The sequence below is a fragment of the Schistocerca piceifrons genome, chromosome 8, assembly GCF_021461385.2.
Source record: "Schistocerca piceifrons isolate TAMUIC-IGC-003096 chromosome 8, iqSchPice1.1, whole genome shotgun sequence".
Lineage (NCBI taxonomy): Eukaryota > Metazoa > Arthropoda > Insecta > Orthoptera > Acrididae > Schistocerca > Schistocerca piceifrons.
The window spans coordinates 206,698,569-206,719,697 of record NC_060145.1 but is presented as its reverse complement, the minus strand read 5'-3'; the positions used below and the strand labels follow the sequence as shown (position 1 = coordinate 206,719,697).

The 21,129-nt window shown below is 40.4% G+C and overlaps 1 protein-coding gene across 3 annotated transcripts in view; it reads right to left on the bottom strand.

The window, feature by feature from the left end:
• Window positions 1–21,129, bottom strand: part of LOC124711448 (probable ribosome production factor 1) — a 61,124-nt gene that overhangs the window by 21,947 nt on the left and 18,048 nt on the right. For all 3 annotated transcript variants that reach the window (XM_047241530.1, XM_047241529.1, XM_047241531.1), the window contains exon 3: window positions 3,847–4,012. In XM_047241530.1, the coding sequence (XP_047097486.1) occupies window positions 3,847–4,012 (166 nt within the window). The remainder of the gene's footprint in view (window positions 1–3,846; window positions 4,013–21,129) is intronic.

The following is a 21,129-nucleotide window of genomic DNA, read 5'->3' as shown; positions in this document are numbered from 1 at the left end:
ATCGCAAGATGTGTCTTAGGATACTGTGTTGTTCAGTGGGTATGATGACATATCAACAAAGTTAATTAAAGGATGTGATTCTGAGCTAAGTAACATATTAAGCTATCTGTGTAACCAGTCGTTTATCAGTGGAATATTTCCTGAGTGGCTAAAATATGCTGAAGTTAAGCCACTGTTTAAGAAGGGAGATAAAGAAATAGCATCAAATTTCCGTCCAATTTCACTGTTGCCAGCATTCTCAAAAATTTTCGAAAAAGAAATGTACAGTCGTCTTTATAACCATCTTATCTCAAATAACATACTGTCAAAGTAACAGTTTGGATTTCTAAAAGGTTCTGATATTGAGAAGGCTCTACACTTACAGTGAAAATGTGCTTAATTCATTAGACAAAAAATTGCAGGCAATTGGTATATTTTGTGATCTGTCAAAGGCATTTGACTGTGTAAATCACAATATCCTTTTAAGTAAACTAGAATATTATAGTGTAACGGGAAATGCTGCAAAATGGTTCAAATCTTATATCTCTGGCAGGAAACAAAGGGTGTTATTAGGTAAGAGACATGTATCAAGCTATCAGGCATCATCCAACTGGGAACTAATTACATGCGGGGTTCCACAAGGTTCCATTTTGGGGCCCTTACTTTTTCTTGTGTATATCAATGACCTTTCATCAGTAACATTAGCAGATGCCAAGTTTGTTTTGTTTGCCGATGATACAAACATTGCAATAAATAGCAAATCAAGTGTAGTCTTAGAAAGATCAGCCAATAAAATATTTGTGGACATTAATCACTGGTTCCTAGCCAATTCTTTGTCACTAAACTTTGAAAAAACACACTACATGCAGTTCAGAACTTGTAAGGGGTGTCCCAAGAGTATATGTCTAACATATGATGACAAGAAGATAGAAGAAGTGGACAGTGTTAAATTCTTGGGATTACAGCTTGATAATAAATTCAACTGGGAGGAGCACACCACAGAACTGCTGAAGCGTCTTAACAAATCTCTGTTTGCAATGCGAATTTTGTCAGACATAGGGGATATAAAAATGAAAAAGCTGGCATACTATGCTTACTTTCATTCCATAATGTCATATGGGATTATTTTTTGGGGTAATTCATCAAGCCAAGCTAAAGTTTTCCAGGCACAAAAACGTGCAGTAAGAGTTATATGTGGTGTGAACTCAAGAACATCCTGCAGAAGCCTGTTTAGGGAACTAGGGATACTAACTACTGCTTCCCAATATATTTATTCCTTAATGAAATTTGTCATTAAAAATATATCACTTTTTCAAACCAACAGCTCAATTCATGGAATCAATACTAGAAATAAGAATTATCTTCACAAGGATTTAAAGTCACTTAGTCTTGTACAAAAAGATGTGCATTATTCAGGATCACACATTTTCAATAACTTGCCAGCAGCCATAAAAAGCTTAACAACCAATGAAATTCAGTTTAAGAGAAGCCTAAAGGATTTATTGGTGGCCAACTCCTTCTACTCCATTGATGAATTTCTTAGTAAAACCAACTGATTTGTATATAAGTACAACATAACTTCTGCACAATTTCAGTGCAATAATGTGATCATTGAAAATTTGTGTGTGTGTGTGTGTGTGTGTGTGTGTGTGTGTGTGTGTAAGTATAATCCAACTTCTGCACCATTTCAGTGCAGTAATGTGTTCATTGTAAATAAGTATTACAGTAGTTGTATTACATGTTTATTACCTTATAAATAAATAAAAAACTTTTTTATTTTAAAATCAGTGCATTAGTATTTGTAAAATGACTCTTAGTGTTCATTAAAAAATGACGATCATTCTACTTGGGACCTGTGGAATGGTGCATTAGCTTACTTGTTTTAGTTGTAAATATTTGTCATGTATTGTTGTTTTTCTGACATGTTCCACATCCTGGAGGACCTCCTCACTACGGATCAATTGGACTGAAAGTAAATCTAATCTAATCTAATCTAAATAAGTTATGGTGTTTACATAATTGTCTGCACAAAGGTTATCATAGGCAATATTTTTAGTCGGTATGACTTGTAAACAGCCTTTTCAAATTAGGTGCCTACATTACTGGCACTGTAAGGAAAAACACAAAATTTTTACCAGGCCAATATAAAAGGAAATTTAGAGCTAAGAAAAAGATGAATTGTAGGTCAGGTTCGGAACTAGCTTTTGCATACCGAGAGTAAAAGCGGCATCCAGCTCCTGTCTTTTTATTGACTACTGAAGCTGGTGTTGGTGATTTCCAAGTCCAACATAAAAAAATAGGAATGAAGCCAGAAATAATACACCAATACAACCAGTACATGGGTGGAGTATACATATCTGACATGATGATGTACACCAATTTGCAAGAGAGGAGAATTCTCCACTACTGAAAGAAGGCAGCATTCAACACAATGTCAATAATGGTGTTGAACTCAGACATATTATACAATGAACACAATTAAAGAAAGAAAAACTGATGCCACCTACCTATTTATTGTAATGGTAACTGAAGCTTCGTCAACTGAATGGTTACAAGAAAAAAATGCAAATGATAATACTAATTTGACGATAACTGGATCGTTTGCACTTTTGGTTGTTAAAACATTATTTATTGTGATTGCAGTTTCAACATCATGTCATTTTCGAGCACTGTTGGATGCTGTAAACCACTCAGTAATATACAGCTGGCTATGTTGTGTAAGAGCATTTGTATGATGTATTGTAAATATATGAGTTGCTGTATATAACATATATGTTATAAAGCTGGTGAAATTGTGAAAGGCTGAAGTTTAAAAACTACTAGAGTTCTCCATCACACGTTTATATCTACTGAGGTAAGCATGATGCACAATACAATTCTATGTGCATCTAGCATGTTTGTATTCCCATTAATGAGACAGTCGAACTGATCAGAGGATGTCCAAAACCAGTACTTGTTAACAATATAAAATATCTATTAGCAAGTGTCTTCTTGATGTACGTAGCTGAAATCTATGAAAGAAGAAGGCTAACGCACCCCACACCATCAGTACCTGGGATGAAATCATAAAAAGCTTTCTTTGCTTATCACCATCTCTGGACGTACCGTAACAGAATGTCAGCAATTAGACTGCTAGAGCAATGCACCTGTAATATGCTCGCTGACAGGAGGATCACAAAGGAGGCCCCCCATTTGGGCAGGTGACATGGCAACATTACAGACATTAGACTATATGGAACAAGTGCAATACAAAGTCCTGTCAAGCAATCAATATTTAGGTTAAACATACTTCTTCAGTAAGGCCACAGCTCATCCTTTTATCTATCCTAATTCAATATAGGCAGTTTCTGTCTCTGTTGACTTCAATGAGTTTTATGTTCTTTTAAATGGGCTGAGAATAGGTGTCAGAACAATCAGACAGTTTTGCAGAATCAGGATACTTTTAAAGAGTGTGAAGAGAGAGACAAATGGAGTGACTCCTATCCTATCATCTACAATGTACAAAGTTATGCAGTTAAAAGGAAGTACTCATGATTAGAGAGAATGCAATTGCACTTAAACTGATTCCCTGCGCTTTGCGTTCCCATTTACCAGATTTGAAATATTTATTATTTCATTTATAATTTGTTACCTTTTGTATTATTTGGAAATTCTGCTTCAGTTCTTACTCTCTGTCATTGGATTTTGATGTACTGAGCAGTAAGAAGAACCAACTATCAAAAGAAGCACAAAGGTCATGATAGACAAAATTTTCAGAAGTGGCTTCCGTGCAGATGCAACACAGTTCTCTTTTCTATTTACAATTCTAGCAAAATTTTGCACAGTTTGATGTGTTAGAATCATATTAAAATTACAAGTACAACTCACCGCATTAGGTATGCAGCGACACAGTTCACGTCCAAACACACGGGTTCGTGTTAGTGGATTATCAGAGAATGTGATGAGAACTTTCGGTTCATATTCACGTTTGAAGTAGGTGGAGAACTCATCTAATCTTGCATCAGCTTCCAACTCTTCATCTTCTTCACCAGGTCTGGAAAATAGCAGATGTGACAAAACTTATCATCTGCACTGGCAACATATGAAAGATATGAGTTGTGTTATATTGTCGCAGAAGAAGCTGAGTAGCACTGTGGCATAGTGGCTATGATACTAAACTGTTGTATGGAGGGTTGCGAGTTCAAAACTCACGTGGACTGTACACTTTTAATTTTTATATTCATTTTGAGTACATTCTAGAAGCATCCAAAAATATCAAGAATCATTGTACTGGAATGTTCTGTAGCTGTATATTTACTGTGTGTGTTCTGGCCAGAGGCAGATCGCTCCACGCTCTTGTATGTGCAAATACTGAATAAACCTTAGTGTTGATAATTCATCTAATTACACCTTCAACATGACATTACTCTGGGGGAGACGCTGGGTATTGGAACTTGTGATAGCGCACATTATTGACAACACAGTGGCTCCCATCAGGTCACGACAGAGCCGCCGTTTATGTGGCGAGAAACCCGAGTTTGAGCCATATTCAACAGATTGCAATCTATCGGAGACAGAAGAAGAAGAAGAGGACGTTACGAAGACAGCAACTGTGTGCCACCACATGAGACATCCTTCCAGGGTTCTCTGGTGACGATGACCAAAATCCAAACAATTGGATGAAGGTATGTAAGCGTATAGCAAAATTTAACAAACGGGATGACACCGTGTGTTTGGCTGACGTATTTTTCTACTTGGAGGGCACTGCCAAGCAATGGTATGAGAACAACGAGGAGAAGTTCACAAGCTGGGAAGTATTCCAGATGGAATTGGCAAGTATTTCGGCGACGCACAACGATGGAAGTGCAAGGCTGAGGATAAATTAAAGTGCAGGGCACAGCGTCCAGGAGAAACTACAGCATCCTACATTAAAGATGTCATGGAGCTGTGTAAAATAGTGGATCCTAGAATGAAGGAGGAAGATAAGGTTGTACATCTCATGAAGGGTGTTGCTGAGGACATGTATCAAGCCCTACTCCTGAAGGAGGTTTCAACGGTAGACGACTTCATTAAAATGGTGCCAGTATATCGAGACAGTGCATCAAAAAAGAATAACACGCAAGAAGTTTGAACAGCTTCCAAATGTTGTATTAATGTCTGTGATGGAGGAAGCAACTGATTTCCAAGTATTCTTTGTCAGATAGTGAGAAAGGAAGTACATAAGGCATTTGGATTTCACGGCGAGCGATAAACCGAGATGCTTCAAAAGGTCATAAGGGAGGAAGTGGAACAGACATTGAACCCAATCTCTCATCCTTCATGTCCCTTTAAAACGGTGAAAAAGTTGAGACTCAGGCAGAGTTACATTCCTACAATGCCACATGAGGAACCTGTTTGGACACCAAGGAAGACTGACACCTGGAGGACCCAGGATAACCAACCAGTATGTTTCCACTGCAGACGACTGGAACATGTGGTGTGCTATTGTCGAGAAAGGCGGCAGATATCTGATGATGCCCACACCAGAAGACAGCAGACCGATCTTAGCCAATGCCAACTCCGGGACGACGAAGATGAACAAGATGTGGGTGCAGGACAATGTAGGTTACCATCGCCGCAAGCTAGCTGCTGGAGAGGACACTCCCCAACACGCCAATCTAGTTCTCCATTGCTGTTTAGATGCTCCAGCCGATCACCTAGCCGCCGCAACCTGGAAAACTAAAGGTGCGACCTTCCTTGGAGGTGAGGCCGCCGAAGAAAAAAATCCTCCGCCATCGATCACTACAAGAATGATAGGAAACTACGTCGATATCTTCATGGATGGCCAACCAGCCCAAACTCTTGTGGACTCTGGAGCATCATATTCAGTCATTCCGGAGAAGTACTGTCGCCAGTTGCAGAAAACCGTATTCGCTGACAACATAACATCTCTGCTGAAGGTGGCTAATGAGAAATATGTAAAACCAACAGGAAGATGTGTCATTGGTGTAGGTATAAGTGGCCATACACAGCCCTTAGAATTTATCGTCTTACAAGAGTAGTCATGACGTCATTCTCGGATGGGATTTTATGAAAGTTTCTCAGGCAATTACAGATTGTGGTCACTCAAAGATTATGCCAGATGAGATGAGATACTGTGGACAGGAAGATGCACATCCAAAGTGTGTGGAGACTATGTGTGCTGGGTGAAGTGATCATTACTGCAGTCAGCGATAGAAAGGTAACTGTCATGCGTCAGGCCATGCATCAACTTATGGATCTTGTAGTGGAATGTATGAGAAGCATACAACTGAAGAATAACTTGGTCAACCCAGCCTCTGTCGTCTTGTTTAAGAATGGATTTGAAGAATTGTGCATAGTTAACTGTTGCCGAGAACCGGAATGTGCATGGCAAATGCTGAGCCATTAAGTGAAGAACAGCTGAGCATCATAGAAACCTCCTGTGCAGAGTCTGTGCGCGAAATTAGCGCTACCACTATGAGACAAGATCTTCTAGCTCAACTATCACCAGATCTCACTAAGGAACAACAGAAGAAGCTACTTGCCATTCTTCAAGAGGTCTCTTAATGCTTCAATCCACAGGTGAAGAGCAAATTAGACAAATCAATGGTGAAGCACTGGATTACCACTGGAGATCATCAGCCAATAAGCCAGAGAGCATTCCGTGTGTCAGCAACAAACATCAAATAATTTGCGACGAGGTAGAGAAAATGATGAAGAATGACATCATTCAGTCTTCGCAGAGCCCACGGTCATCACCAGTGTTCCTCGTCAGGAAGAAGGATGGCAGTTGGCACTTTTGTGTTGATTACAGGAAGCTTAATAAGATAACTAAAAAGGACATTTACCCTCTTCCACGAATTGATGATACACTAGATTGTCTGAAGGGGGCTAAGTTTCTCTCAACCATTGACATGTACTCGAGATACTGGCAAATCAAAGTAGATGAGGCTGATCGTGAGAAAACTGCATTCATCACCCCTGAGGGCCTGTACGAGTTTAAGTTAATGCCATTTGGTTTGTGTAATTCACCAGCAACTTTTGAATGGATGACGGATAATCTTCTACGTCACCTGAAGTGGACGATGTGTCTTTGTTATTTAGATGACATTATAGTGTTCTCAGAGACATTTGACCAATATATAAAAAGACTGAGGGCCGTTCTTAAGTGTCTCCAACAAGGCAGACTGAAACTTAATCCAAGAAAAGTGCCACTTTGGAGCAAAAGAAATCAGAATACTTGGACACCTTGCATCAAAAGAAGGTGTGTGGCCAGATCCAGAAAAGGTGAGATCTATAACGGAATTTCCTATTCCTAACAGTATTAGAGATGTGAAAAGCTTCCTCGGATTATGTTCTTATTACTGTCGTTTTATAAAAGACTTTTATATCAACACCAGGCCACTCCAAGAGTTGTTAAAAGTTGATGCTAAATTTATCTGGGGTGGTGCTCAACAAGATTCTTTCGATGTGCTGCGAAAAGCTCTGACTACTAACCCTGTACTTGGTCTGTATGATTAGACAGCACCTACAGAACTACAGACAGATGCCAGTGGGTATAGGATCGGTGCAAATTTCAGATGGAAATGAGAAGGTTATAGCCTATGCTTCTAGGACACTTACAAAAGCCGAGAGAAACTACTCAACTACAAAAAGAGAATGTCTTGCTGTGATCTGCGCCATGTGCAAATTTCGACAGTATTTCTATGGAAGGCCATTCACAGTTGTTACAGACCATCATTCACTTTGTTGGCTGATGGGTCTTAAGGATCCAACACGACTACTCACCAGGTGGGCACTATGTCTTCAAGAGTATGATATTACGATAGTGTACAAAAGTGGAAGAAAACACCAAGGTGCCGACTGTCTCTCAAGAAACCCTGTGCAAGGGCATCTTCTGCTGAGCAGAAGAAGGATGTCAAGATATCTCAAATTATGCTTGCCTTAAATTGGTCAGAGGATGTGAAAGAACAATTTACTTTGCAAGAAAAACTTTGATCTGTTTGGAAAGAGGTGGCTACCAGTGATTCCTAAACACATGCACTTAGATGTCCTACAGAAATTCCATGACACACCTGACGCTGGACATGTAGGATTTATTAAGACCTAAGATAGAATCAGCAAGAGATTTTTCTGGCCAGGTTTATTTCGGAGTGTCCATCACTACGTGTTACACTGCAGAGTGTGCCAGGGGAAAAGGCAGTTCCTCAGAAACCACCTGATCAACTCATACCAATTCCACCAGCCGAAACACCTTTCCAGTGTGTTGCGATTGACCACCTCAGATGATTTCCAACGTCTGCTAGTGGCAATAGATGGATTATTGTTTCCACTAATTATCTTACACACTATGCCATTACAAAAGCTGTGAAAACAGCCAAAGCATCCGAGGTAGTCAAATTAATCGTGAAAGACATTGTATTAAAACACGGTGCCCCAAGGTCATTAATTACGGATCGAGGGAAAGTTTTTCCAATCGAATCTTGTGACAGAGATAAACCGTTGGTACAACATTACTCATCACATGATAACTGCCTAACACCCGCAAACTAACAGGCTTACTGAATGCCTTAATAAGACCTTGGCCGACATGCTATCAATGTTCGTCAATGTTGAGCAGAGCAAGTGGGATGAGGTGCTACCTTTCGTGATGTTTGCCTACAACACCGCCAAACAAGACATCACAGGATTTGCGCCATTTTTCCTGGTGCATGGGCATGTGGCAACTACAACGATGGACACTGTGTTTCCGTTACATCCTGATGACGTGGACGTCTACATCGGCCAGGTGCTAACCAGAGCTGAGGAAGCTCAGCAGTTAGCCCGACTCTGCACGCTGCAGGCTCAAGAAAACGATCGCCGAAGGTACGACGCGAGCCACCGCCCTGTTGTCTACCAGCCTGGTGACCTCGTTTGGATCTTCACTCCTGTTCGTAAGGTTGGTCTCTCTGAGAAGCTCCTCAGGCGCTACTTTGGACCTTCAGGCGCTACTTTGGACCTTATAAGGTTGTAAGACAGTTGTCTAATGTTACTTATGAAGCTGAAGATTTCGACCCCGATGCAAGACAACAAAAGATCAGAGGTACGGTCCATGTCCTTTGAATGAAGCCCTACACGGTTTCCACCACCCAGGGTAAATCCGAAGCTCCAACGACAGGGAACAAGCGGAAAGGTGATGAAGAGCGTAGTTGCAAAAGAAGTTCTAAGAAGATCACCACCAGGGCAATCATCAGTCATCGGGAGTCTGAGTATGCAGAACCAATGAGTCGTTCCTGGACTAGGACGTAATACCGAGACGCTGTTCTCTGAAGGAGAGAGCAATGTCGCAGAAGAAGCTGGTGTAGTGGTTATGATACTGAACTGTTGCATGCAGGGTCATGAGTTCAAAACTCACGTCGCCTGTACAATTTAAATTTCTATTTTCGGTTCGAGTAAATTCTAGAAGTATCCACAAATATCAACAATTGTTGTACTGGAATGTTCTGTAGCTGTATATATACTGTGTGTGTTCTGGCCGGAGGCAGTTCGCTCTGCACTCTTATGTGTAAGTGCTGAATAAACCTTCGTTAAGTGAAGTTAGTGTTCGTCATTTATCTAGTTACACCATCTTCTACGTGACAATATGAAGATGAGTCAAATTCAAAAGAATAACAACTCAATTATATGACAGTTATTTTTTCTATGAAATCTTCATTCAGAAAGTTCTAGAAAGTAGGTATGATAAAAATCAAAACTATTTAGTAAAGTATAACATAATGTACAAAGCAACTTGTTGCAAACAAAAATGTGACTTAACAGTTAAAACATGTGTAAAGATCAATAGTCAAAATCTTAAAAAGTCATTTAGAATTTAATATTTAACATTGGAAGACTCTGTATCGTACAAAATTCTATGTAAAATACGTATTATGTTTTCTGCATAGTGTGCTGTTGCACATAAATACTTTTGTACAAGATTTTCTCTGCTGTAAATTACATAAAATGTTAATTATAACAATATTATGAGTACTATATACTGTCAAGCTATTATATAAGTGACTGTGGCTGTGTCTACGAGGATGGCAGGAAGGCAGCAGTGTTTGGTTGTGAGTTAGTTCCAATTAATTGTCAGTTACAATGAATAAACAAAGACAATTTATCAGTATATCTGTGTCAGAACTTTTCATTTCAAAAAGTAATCAAATGAGATTGGAAAAAAAATAAGGACACACGACAAAATTCACTGACAGAAGAATCACAGGTGGCACACAGGCATCCTAGAGCTTTAGTACAGCTCCCCACTGCAGTTGTAACTATGATACCCTCCAGTCTGTTCCCTTTTCTTTCTCTCCGTATGATTCATAGTAAGCATTTCTCCACTGCTCAGTGAGAAACCTTCAGCACTTTTTGAACGATTCTCATCTTCGTAATTCATCTCTCAGTAACATAAGCAAAACTGGTAAGATGCAGATACGAATGGTGATGTAGGTTAGTGTCCCAACTATCTCACTCAGTAGCTGTTCACTCTGGTGGGCCCTCATTTGTGAGTAACCAATGGAGGGGAAGAAAAAAATCTTAAATGTGTAATCTTCTAGAGCCTAAAATTTGGAAGTTTTACATGTAGTAGCATTGTAACACAATGGTTAGCATACCAGAGTGACACGCAAAAGTTTGTGGGTTTGGTTCTTGTTAGGTGCATAAATTTTATTTTTATTTCTTAACCTTAAACTCCCCTCCCCCTCTTCATGAACCACGGACCTTCCCATTGGTGGGAAGGCTTGCATGCCTCAGCATTACAGATAGCCATACTGTAGGTGCAACCACAATGGAGGGATATCTGTTGAGAGGCCATACAAAAGTGTGGTTCCTGAAGTGGGGCACCAGCATTTTCAGTAGTTGCAGAGGCAACAGCTTCGATTACTGACTGATCTGGCCTTGTAACAATAACCAAAACGGCCTTGCTGTGCTGGTACTGTGAAAGGCTGAAAGCGAAGAGAAACTACGGCCGTAATTTTTCCCGAGAGCATGCAGCTTTACTGTATGGTCAAATGATGATGGTGTCCTTCTAGGTAAAATATTCCAAAGGTAAAATAGTCCCCCCTTTTGGATTTCCGGGTGGGGACTACTCAGGAGGACGTCGTCATCAGGAGAAAGAAAACTGGCTTTCCATGAATTGGAGTGTGGAATGTCAGATCCCTTAATCAGGCAGGTATGTTAGAAAATTTAAAAGGTGAAATGGATAGGTTAAAGTTTGATATAGTGGTAATTAGTGAAGTTCGGTGGCAGGAGGAACAGGACTTCTGGTCAATTGAATATAGGGTTATAAAAACGAAGTCTAATATGGGTAATGCAGGAGCAGGTTTAATAACGAATAAAAAAGGTACAGATAAGCTACTACAAACAGCATAGTGAATGCATTATTGTAGCCAAGATAGACACGAAGCCGACACCTATCACAGTATGTACTACTGTGATTTGTACAATTTATATGCCAACTAGCTCCGCAGATTATGAAGATATTGAAGAACTGTATGATAAAATAAAATAAATTATTCAAATAGTTAAGGCAGAAAAAAATTTAATTGTCATGGGGGAGTGGAATTTGATAGTAGGGAAAGGAAGGGAAGGGAAGGAAAAGTTATAGGTGAATATGGATCAGGGTTAAGGAATGAGAGAGGCAGTCACCTGGTAGAATTTTGCGCAGAGCATAAATTAATCATAGTTAACACTTGGTTTAAGAAACATGAAAAGAGGCTGTATATGTGGAAGAGGCCTCAAGACACTGGAAGATTTCAGCTAGATTATATAATGGTAAGACAGAGATTTAGGAACCAGGTTTTAAACTGTAAGACATTTCCAGAGGCAGATGTGGACTCTGACCACAATTTATTGGTTATGAACTGTAGATTAAAACTACAGAAACTCCAAAAAGGTAGATATTTAAGGAGATGGTACCTGGATAAACTGAAAGAACCAGAGGTTGTAGAGAATTTCAGAAAGAGCATTGGGGAATAATTGACAAATACAGGGGAAAGAAATACAGTAGAAGAAGAATGGATAGCTTTGAGAGATGAAATAGTGAAGGCAGCAGAGGATCAATTAGGTAAAAAGACGAGGGCTAGTGGAAGTCCTTAGGTAACTGAAGCTATACGGAATTTAATTGATGAAAGAATAAAATATCAAAATGCAGCAAATGAAGCAGGCAAAAAGGAATACAAACGTCTCGAAAATGAGATCGAAAGGAAGTGCAAAATGGCTAGGCAGGAATGGCTAGAGGACAAATTTAAGGATGTAGAAGCATATATTGCTAGGGGGTAAGATATATACCACCTACAGCAAAATTAAAGAGACCTTTGGAGAAAAGAGAACCACCTGTATCAATATCAAGAGCTCAGATAGAAAACCAGCCCTGAGTAAAGAAGGGAAAGTGGAAAGATGGAAGGAGCATATTGAGCCGGAGTAGGCAACCACAAAGTCTTCACGATCTACTATTCTGTACCAACATATCAAAGTGATCTATTTTTAAAAATTCAATTGCTACATTTTTAATTTTTGGATACCGGTACTGTAAAACTACTATTTAAAATAAAAGTTTCAAATCTACACTAGTTATTCGAAACATAATAATTTTATATTTCATAATATTCTCAAGTACATTCTTACTTTAATAACACAAGAACTATTTCACATTTAATGTGAAATCTGAGTAGCTGTTTTGTCAACAATGTCCTTATTTGGTGCATCACTTGTTACACTTAGTCGAATACACGAGTCCAGATGTTCATCAGTCAACCTTGTTCTGTGCTTATTTTTAATAAAATTCATATTTGAAAACAGTGATTCACACAGGTAAGTAGAAGCAAACAAGGCCTTTATTCTAAGAGCAACATTAACTAAGATAGGGTATTTCTCCTGAGGAATTAGAAGCCAACAGGTTTTGGGTTCTGCAACACTTTTGAGAAACAGATCATTTTTTTAATATTATTGCATGACATTCACTATTGTAAGGTATCTCACTTTCTTCTATTTGTGTCTTCAGAGTTGGAAAATGTCTTAATTCATCCCTCTTAAGGCAGCACTCCCACAAAACAATTTTTCAGTATAATAATCTACTTCAGATATCATATCAGCAATATCTTTCTCATTGCCTTGAAATTTCAAATTCAGCTCATTAAGCTTTTCTGTTAGGTCAATTAAGAAAGCAAAATTCATAAGCCAGAGAGGATCTTCAATACAAGCTGACAGACTATTCTCATCTTGTTATTGGAAAACAGTTTTATAGCTGGTAAAAGCTTGTGGAAACATTGCAGCACTACTTCTTTGCTGAACCAATGCACTTCAGTGTGGAGCAGTAAATCTCCATACATTAGTTCTAGTTCATTTGCTAAATCTTTGAAAAGTCTTCTTTGAACAGAGTGAGACCTAGTTTTGTTGACTATCTTTACAACAGTATTCAGTATTCATAGTTTCATTCAAATTTTAAAACTTTCCACAAAGAGATTGCTGGTGTAAAATACAATGATAAGTTAAAAACAGTGGAAAACTTTCATCTCTTTGGCACAAAGCAATAAAACCACTTTTAGAACCTTTCAAGGCTGGGGCTCCATCTGTGGTAATGCTTACAAGCTTGTGGATAGGTATTTTTTCCGACAGAATGAGTTGCTTCATGGCAAAAAATCTCTTCTCCTCTTGTATGGCCTTTCAAAGAAATTACTTTCAAAAGTTCTTCCTTGACAGTAAAGTTATTAAAAACCATCATTACAAAAACCGGCAACTGAGCAGTACCTGTTGCATCAATGGACTCATCTAACTGCATTGAAAAACAACAGCACTCATCCAAATGTGTTTACAGTTGAGAGAAAACATCATCAGACATATTTTCAACTCTCCTTGTGACCATTCTTGATTGAAGTTGAAGGGATTCAATGGCAGCAACTACTTCAGACTTTCTCTTGAAATTATGAGACAACCCGTCATCAGCTTCTCGAAATGCTTCTTTTATGAATTCACCATCTTCGAAGGGTTTCTTCCTTTTCACCAATACATTAGAAACACGATAGGAAGCAAGAGTGGCAGAAACACTTTTGTCTACTGGTTTCGCGGACATGCTTTGTTGAACACTTAATTGATTTTTAAGTTTTTCGATTTTCTCCTTTCTCAGTTCAGAGTTTATAGGATACTCAGTGTTAACATGTGGGTGCACAGCTTTGAAATGTCTCTCGACGCTTGTCTTTTTCACAAATGCAATCTTATTGTCACACAATAAACAAATGCATGTGCCATTTCTTTCTGTTATGAAAAATTTGTGTTCACATTCACAATGAAAATGATAAATTTTATGTTTTTTGATACACAACTCATTATGCGTGAAGTCGCTGCACTACTTGTACAGTCTCGAAAAGTGTCAAAAGGTATGCTACTACACATGCTTAGTGCTGAGTACCGATGGCACAAAAAAGTTCTACCTATGTCCTTTCCACACTCTATTACATCGCAGAAGTTTGTAGTACATAGCACAAAACTCACCACCTTCTCCTGACACGTATCAAACACATTTCACAAAGATGAGTGAAACAGTGCAGCAACGAGTGGCGTGCAGGCAAAAATTTTAGGGGTTCAAGGTAGATGTTGGTACCAGTTCCATGCTGTTATTAACAAACAAAACAACTAGTGTTGAATGAGCATGCATTTTTACTGCTACGGAAAACAACTGATGATTTTATTCAACAATTGTTCTTTCGCACTCTCAGTACTCACGTGATCTACCAAGTAAGCACTCGCAGTCTACCAGTAAGTCGCGATCGACGTGTTGCCGACCCCTGTATAGAGGGTCTATACAAGGGCGATGTACTTGAGGGCAATATTATGGAAATGGAAGAGGACGTAGATGAAAATAAAATGGGAGATATGATACTGTGGGAAGAATTTGACAGAGCACTCAAAGACCTAAGGCAAAAAAAGGTCCCCGTAATAGACAACATTCCATTAGAACTACTGACAGCCTTGGGAGACCCAGCCATGACAAAACTCCATCCCGTGAGCAAGATGTATGAAACAGGCGAAATACCCTCAGACTTCAAGAATATAAGAATTCCAATCTCAAAGAAAGCAAATGTTGACAGGTGTGAAAATTACCGAACTATCAGTTTAATAAGTCACAGTAGCAAAATGCTAACGCAAATTCTTTACAGACGAATGGAAAAACAAGGATAATGGAATGTAGTCAAATAAAATCAAGTGATGCTGAGGGAATTAGATTAGAAAATAAGACACTTAAAGTAATAGATGAGTTTTGCTATTTGCGGAGCAAAAAACTGGTTCTGGTCGAAGTAGAGAGGATATAAAATATAGACTGGCTAAGGCAAGGAAAGAGTTTCTGAGGAAGAGAAATTTGTTAACATTCAGTAGAGATTTAATTGTCAGGAAGTCGTTTCTGAAAGTATTTGTATGGAGTGTAGCCATGCATGGAAGTGAAACATGGACGATAAATAGTTCAGACAAGAAAATAACAGAAGCTTTTGAAATGTGGTGCTACAGAAGAATGCTGAAGATAAGATGGGTAGATCATGTAACTAATGAGGTGGGAATACGAGGGGCGTTTGAAAAGCCCGTGCAAAAATAAAAACTACTTACATGTTTGGGGTAAAACTTTTTTATTTTTCGACAGTCTCTTTTTAGACTTATACACTTCATCCAACGCTGTTCTAATTTTCTGATCCCTTCTGAATAGTAGGAATTATCCAAGTCTGCAAAATAGCTATTAGTTTCTGCAATCACCTCCTCATTTGAATAAAACCTTTGTCCCGCCAGCCATTTCTTGAAATTGGGGAACAAATAGTAGTCTGAGCGAGCCAAGTCTGGAGAATACGAAGGATGTGAAATGAGTTGGAATCGTATTTTGTGACCACAACTGCTGAGGTGTGCGTTGGTGCACGGTCGTGATGGAAAAGGACTTTTTTGCAGTCCAATTGCTAGTGTTTTTCTTGCAACTTGGTTTTCAAAAGGCCCAATAATGATGAATAATATGCACCTGTAATAGTTTTACCCTTTTCAAGATAGTCAATGAGGATTATCCCTTGCAAATCCGAAAATACAGTCGCCATAACCTTTCCGGTCGAAGGAATGGTCTTTGCCTTTTTTGGTGCAGTTTCTCCCTTGGTAACCCATCGTTTAGATTATTGCTTGGCTCAGGAGTACAGTAATGTCTCCATGTTTCATACACAGTGACGAAACGATGCTTAAAGTCCTGCCCATTCTTCCTGAACAGCTGCAAACCATCCTTGCAACACCTCACATGATTCCGTTTTTGGTCAAGCGTGAGCAATGGCGGAACCCATCTTGCGGATAGCTTTCTCAAATCCAAATGTTTATGCAAAATATTATGTACCCATTCATTCGAGATGCCCACAGCACTAGCAATCTCATGCACCTTAACTCTTCTGTCATCCATCACCATATCATGGATGTTATCAATGACTTATGGAGTCATAACCTCCACAGGGCGTCCAGAACATTCAACATCACTTGTGCCCATATGGCCACTCCAAAAATTTTGAAACCACTTATAAACTGTTCTAATCGAAGGTGCAGAGTCTCCATAATGTTTATCAAGCTTCTCTTTAGTCTCCTGAGGCATTTTGCCTTAACATAAAGTAATGTTTAATCACCACGTGAAATTCTTTTTCGTCCATTTTTTGACAATCACTTGACTTCCTTGATTCACACGAATGCCAAACACAAAGAAATAGACCAGCATTGCTGAAACTTGGTGTGCATTCTTTACAAAGATGCTACTAACTAAACATGACCTCGATATGCACCGGTGGTGCCATCTCTCAGACTTTGTATGGACTTTTCAAACACCCCTCATAGAATTGGGGAGAAATTTGTGGCACAACCTGGCTAAAAGAAGGGATCATGTGATAGGACACATTCTAAGGCATCAAGGGATCACCAATTTAGTATTGGAGGGAAGAGTGGAGGGTAAAATTTGTAGAGCAAGACCACTAGATGAATACACTCATCAGATTCAGAAGGATGTAGGTTGCAGTAGTTACTTGGAGTTGAAGAGGCTCACACAGGATAGAGTAGCATGGAGAGCCGCATAAAACCAGTCTCTGGACTGAAGACCACAACAACAACCTTTAACTAAATTACTTTATCTTCCATTTAATCATCTTATATTTGTACTTTGGTCCATGTTATTGCATTCATTATATCTATTCCTCATTTTGCACATTTGTTTAAATCTTCATCTGTGTTATTTTATCCACAGTGCAATAGGAATTTGTGTTTTAAAAGTCTGTATGGTAATTACCATAAAAAATGTGCATCTTGTACGTAACCAAAAAAACATTTTTGACACCATTGCACAGCCAATATAAATAAATTACTTCATCTTTTGTTTTTTTAAATGATAGACTGACATTTTCACACTTTTAAATATTGTGACAGATAAACAAAAATAATTAAAATCACAGGCACAGATTACAAACGAAAACAAAATAATGAGAAAAAATAAAAGTGATCTTAAAAGTTATAACAATGATTAAAATGATGTAACAAAGTGTTCAAATTTTTTTAAAAATCACAGTCAAACAAATTAGTTGAATAAAGATAACGATCGAAGTCATTTCAATTAGTGAACACAAAAATATTTCAATACACCTGACGATATTTGTAGCCACAATCTTTTGCATGTCAGCCACTGCACTACAATGTCTTTACTTGTAAAACTTAAAATTTTAAGCTCTCAAACATCACACAAAATTATTTTCATTGTCACTGATTACTCACAAACGAGGGCCCACCAGGGCGAATGGTTGCAGGGTGAGATCCCTAGGAACCTAACCTACATCGCTGTATAGATGGTTTCAAAAAGTCAATCCCCACAGGGACCTCTTCTTGTAACTAAGAATTAATTTTCAAAAATTATCATGCTTAGATGTAATCTCCAACTAAAACAATTTTCATAATATTATGAAAAGAATAAACTGCTACTCACCATAAAGATGACACACTGAGATGCAGGCAGCATAACAAATAGACTATTACACACTACGGTTTTGGCCAAAGCCTTCTTCAGAAAAGAAAACACACACATCCACATAAGCAAGCACACCTCTGGCCGGAATGCAACTGCTGCGTTGAGCAAAACCAGCAATCTGGAGTGGAGTGGGGAAGGATAGCAGGTTATGGGGAAAAGACTGGTGAGTGCTTTGGCAGAGAGTGATGTACAGTGGGAGTCAGGGGATGTGAGTAGAGAAGAGATGACAGGACGGAAAGGGGGGGGGAGGAATAAGTTGGGAGATGGTTGGTTGGTTGGTTGGTTGTGTGGGGTTTAAGGGACCAAACAGCAAGGTCATCAGTCCCTTGTTTCAAATGTGGTCCATTCCACTAGTGTGACATCTCAGGAAAGTCAGAACAATAAAAGGCTAAAAACGTAAAAGGGCAGTCATGTTGTCAATGGTAAAAACAAAATGAGGGAAGTCAGCAAGAGAACGAACCCAACACTATGCTGAAGCAGCATAGGCAAGACCACCTGTGACTTAAAAGGTGCAAGCACTAGAATGTAGAAGTACATATGGGGCGGGGGGGGGGGGGGGGGGTAGAAAGAGTAAAAGGGGAAGAAAAGAGAATCTCGGTCAGGGAGGTGAGGTGAGTCGGGAATCTCCAAACACGGCTTACAGTGGGAGACACCCAAACACTCACCGCCGTGCCCCAACACCAAAGATAGATTAAAAACCGTAAAACTGAGAATAAAAACCACTTTCCCGGAGGAAACCGAGAACCAGAGAGACCATCCGGGAATCGTCAGCCAACATCAAAGGTAAAGTGTGGGGGAGTCCGCACTTAACACGCAGAGCCAAAAGAAGGGGGCATTCAACCAAAATGTGGGCTACTGACTGGCCCGCTCCACAACCACAAAGTGGGGGTGGCTCATCACGCAAAAGAAAACCATGGGTCAGCCTGGTATGGCCAATGCGGAGACGACACATTGTGGTCGAGTCCTTTCGGGAGAGGTGAAAGGAAGAACGCCACGGGCCTGGTGTCACCTTAATCGCACGAACTTTATTAGACAGGGGAGTAGCCTCCCAAGAGTTGGCCCATGACTGTGCGAAGTGGGATTTGATGTGAAGCCGTAAATCCGCTGCAGGAGGGGTTACAGAAAATGGGGGGTAAGTGACTGCTCGCCCAGCCAAACGATCAGCGAGCTCATTACCCGGGATACCCACATAGCCAGGGACCCAAAGGAAGTCAATGGAACAAGCAGCACGGTGAATATCAGCAAGATGGTCATGGATGGCAAAGACCAAGGGATGGCGCGAAAAACAGCGGTCAATAGCAAGAAGGCCACTCATTGAGTCCGTAAATAACAAAACATGGTTGTGTTGGGACTGTTTAATAAAGGTAAGAGCCTGGGAAATTGCCATCAATTCCGCAGTAAACACCCCACATGTAGGTGGCAGCAGATGATTTTCCATTCCAACAGAGGACGTGAAGGCATAACCCACATGATCAGCAGATTTAGAGTCATCAGTGTAAAAAACAACAGCATCCCGAAACTCCCATAAAATTTGGCGGAAAAAGGAACGGAACACCATCAGGGGGATGGAATCTTTCGGACCTCGACGGAGATCCATCCGAATTCGAGGAACTAACCAAAGGGGAGTGGAGGGGAGGGGAGGGAGCGAGGAAGACAGGACAAAGAAGGAAGCTGAAAATCACGGCAAAGAGACACAAGGCGGAGCCCAACCGGTAAACCCGCCCGAGGGCGGGAATCGGGTGGGCGACGTCCATGGTCTGGGAACAGGATAGAATAGGAAGGATGAGTGGGAGAGGAACAGATAGCGAGTGCATAAGACACCAGAAGCTGGGACCGCCGAACAGAAAGGGGGGGGGGGGGGGCGGGAGGGGATCCCAGCTTCAACCAGGAGACTATCAACAGGGCTAGTAGGGAAGGCATCGGTGGCCAAACGGATACCACGATGGTGGACTGGATCCAGCACGTGCAGTGTGGAAGGAGCAGCTGAACCATAAACTTGACAACCATAGTCCAAGCGAGACAGAACTAGAGCACTATTAAGACGGAAAAGGAGGGAACGGTCCACACCCCAAGAGGAGTGGGCAAGGAAGCGAAGGACATTGAGTTTACGGAAACATCCTACCTTCAGATGTCTGACATGGGGCAGCCAAGTGAGCTTGTTGTCGAAAAGAAGACCCAGGAAACGAAACTGTGGGACCACAGGCAATCGTTGTGCATCGAGATAGAGCTCTGGATCAGGATGGATCGTAGTACGGCGACAGAAGTGGACCACCCGCGATTTTAGAGGAGAGAATTGAAACCCGTGGGAGAGGGTCCATGCAGAGGCACGCCATACAGCTCCCTGGAGCTGCCGCTCTGCAGATGCCATCGAAGAGGAACTAACCCAAATGCAGAAATCATCCACATACAGGGCAGGGGCGACCAAAGGACCGATAGAGGCCACAAGTCCATCGATAGCAATGAGGAAAAGGAGGTCACTCAAGACAGAACCCTGTGGATACCCGTCTCCTGGGTCCGTGGAGAACTAAAAACAGTACCAACTCGAACCCTGAATGACCGATGGAACAGGAACTGATGGATAAAAATCGGGAGTGGGCCCCGAAGACCCCACTGATGAAGGGTAAGTAAGATGTGATGGCGCCAGGCCGTGTCATAGGCCTTGCGAAGGTCAAAAAACACTGCAACCAAATGGCGGCACTGGGAAAAAGCCTACCGAACTGCGGATTACAAGGGAAATAAATGATCGATTGGAGACCGTCCCTCTCGGAAGCCACACTGGTAAGGGGACAATAGATCCCGAGATTTGAGGACCCAATTGAGCCGACGGGCTACCATCTGTTCAAGTAACTTACAAACAACATTGGTCAGACTAATTGGCCGATAGCTGTCAACAGATAGGAGGTTCTTACCATGCTTAAGGACAGGAACCACGATGCTATCCCTCCACTGAGAAGGGAAGTCACCCTGGAGGCAGATACGGTTAAACACCCGAAGAAGATGTTGCCGTTGTGGAGCACTGAGATGTTGAAGTAGTTGGTTATGAATGGAATCTGGGCCAGGGGACGTATCTTGAGAAGAAGATAGAGCAGAAAGAAATTCCCATTCAGTAAAAGGTTCGTTTTTCTTTTTTTTTTTTTTTTTTTTTT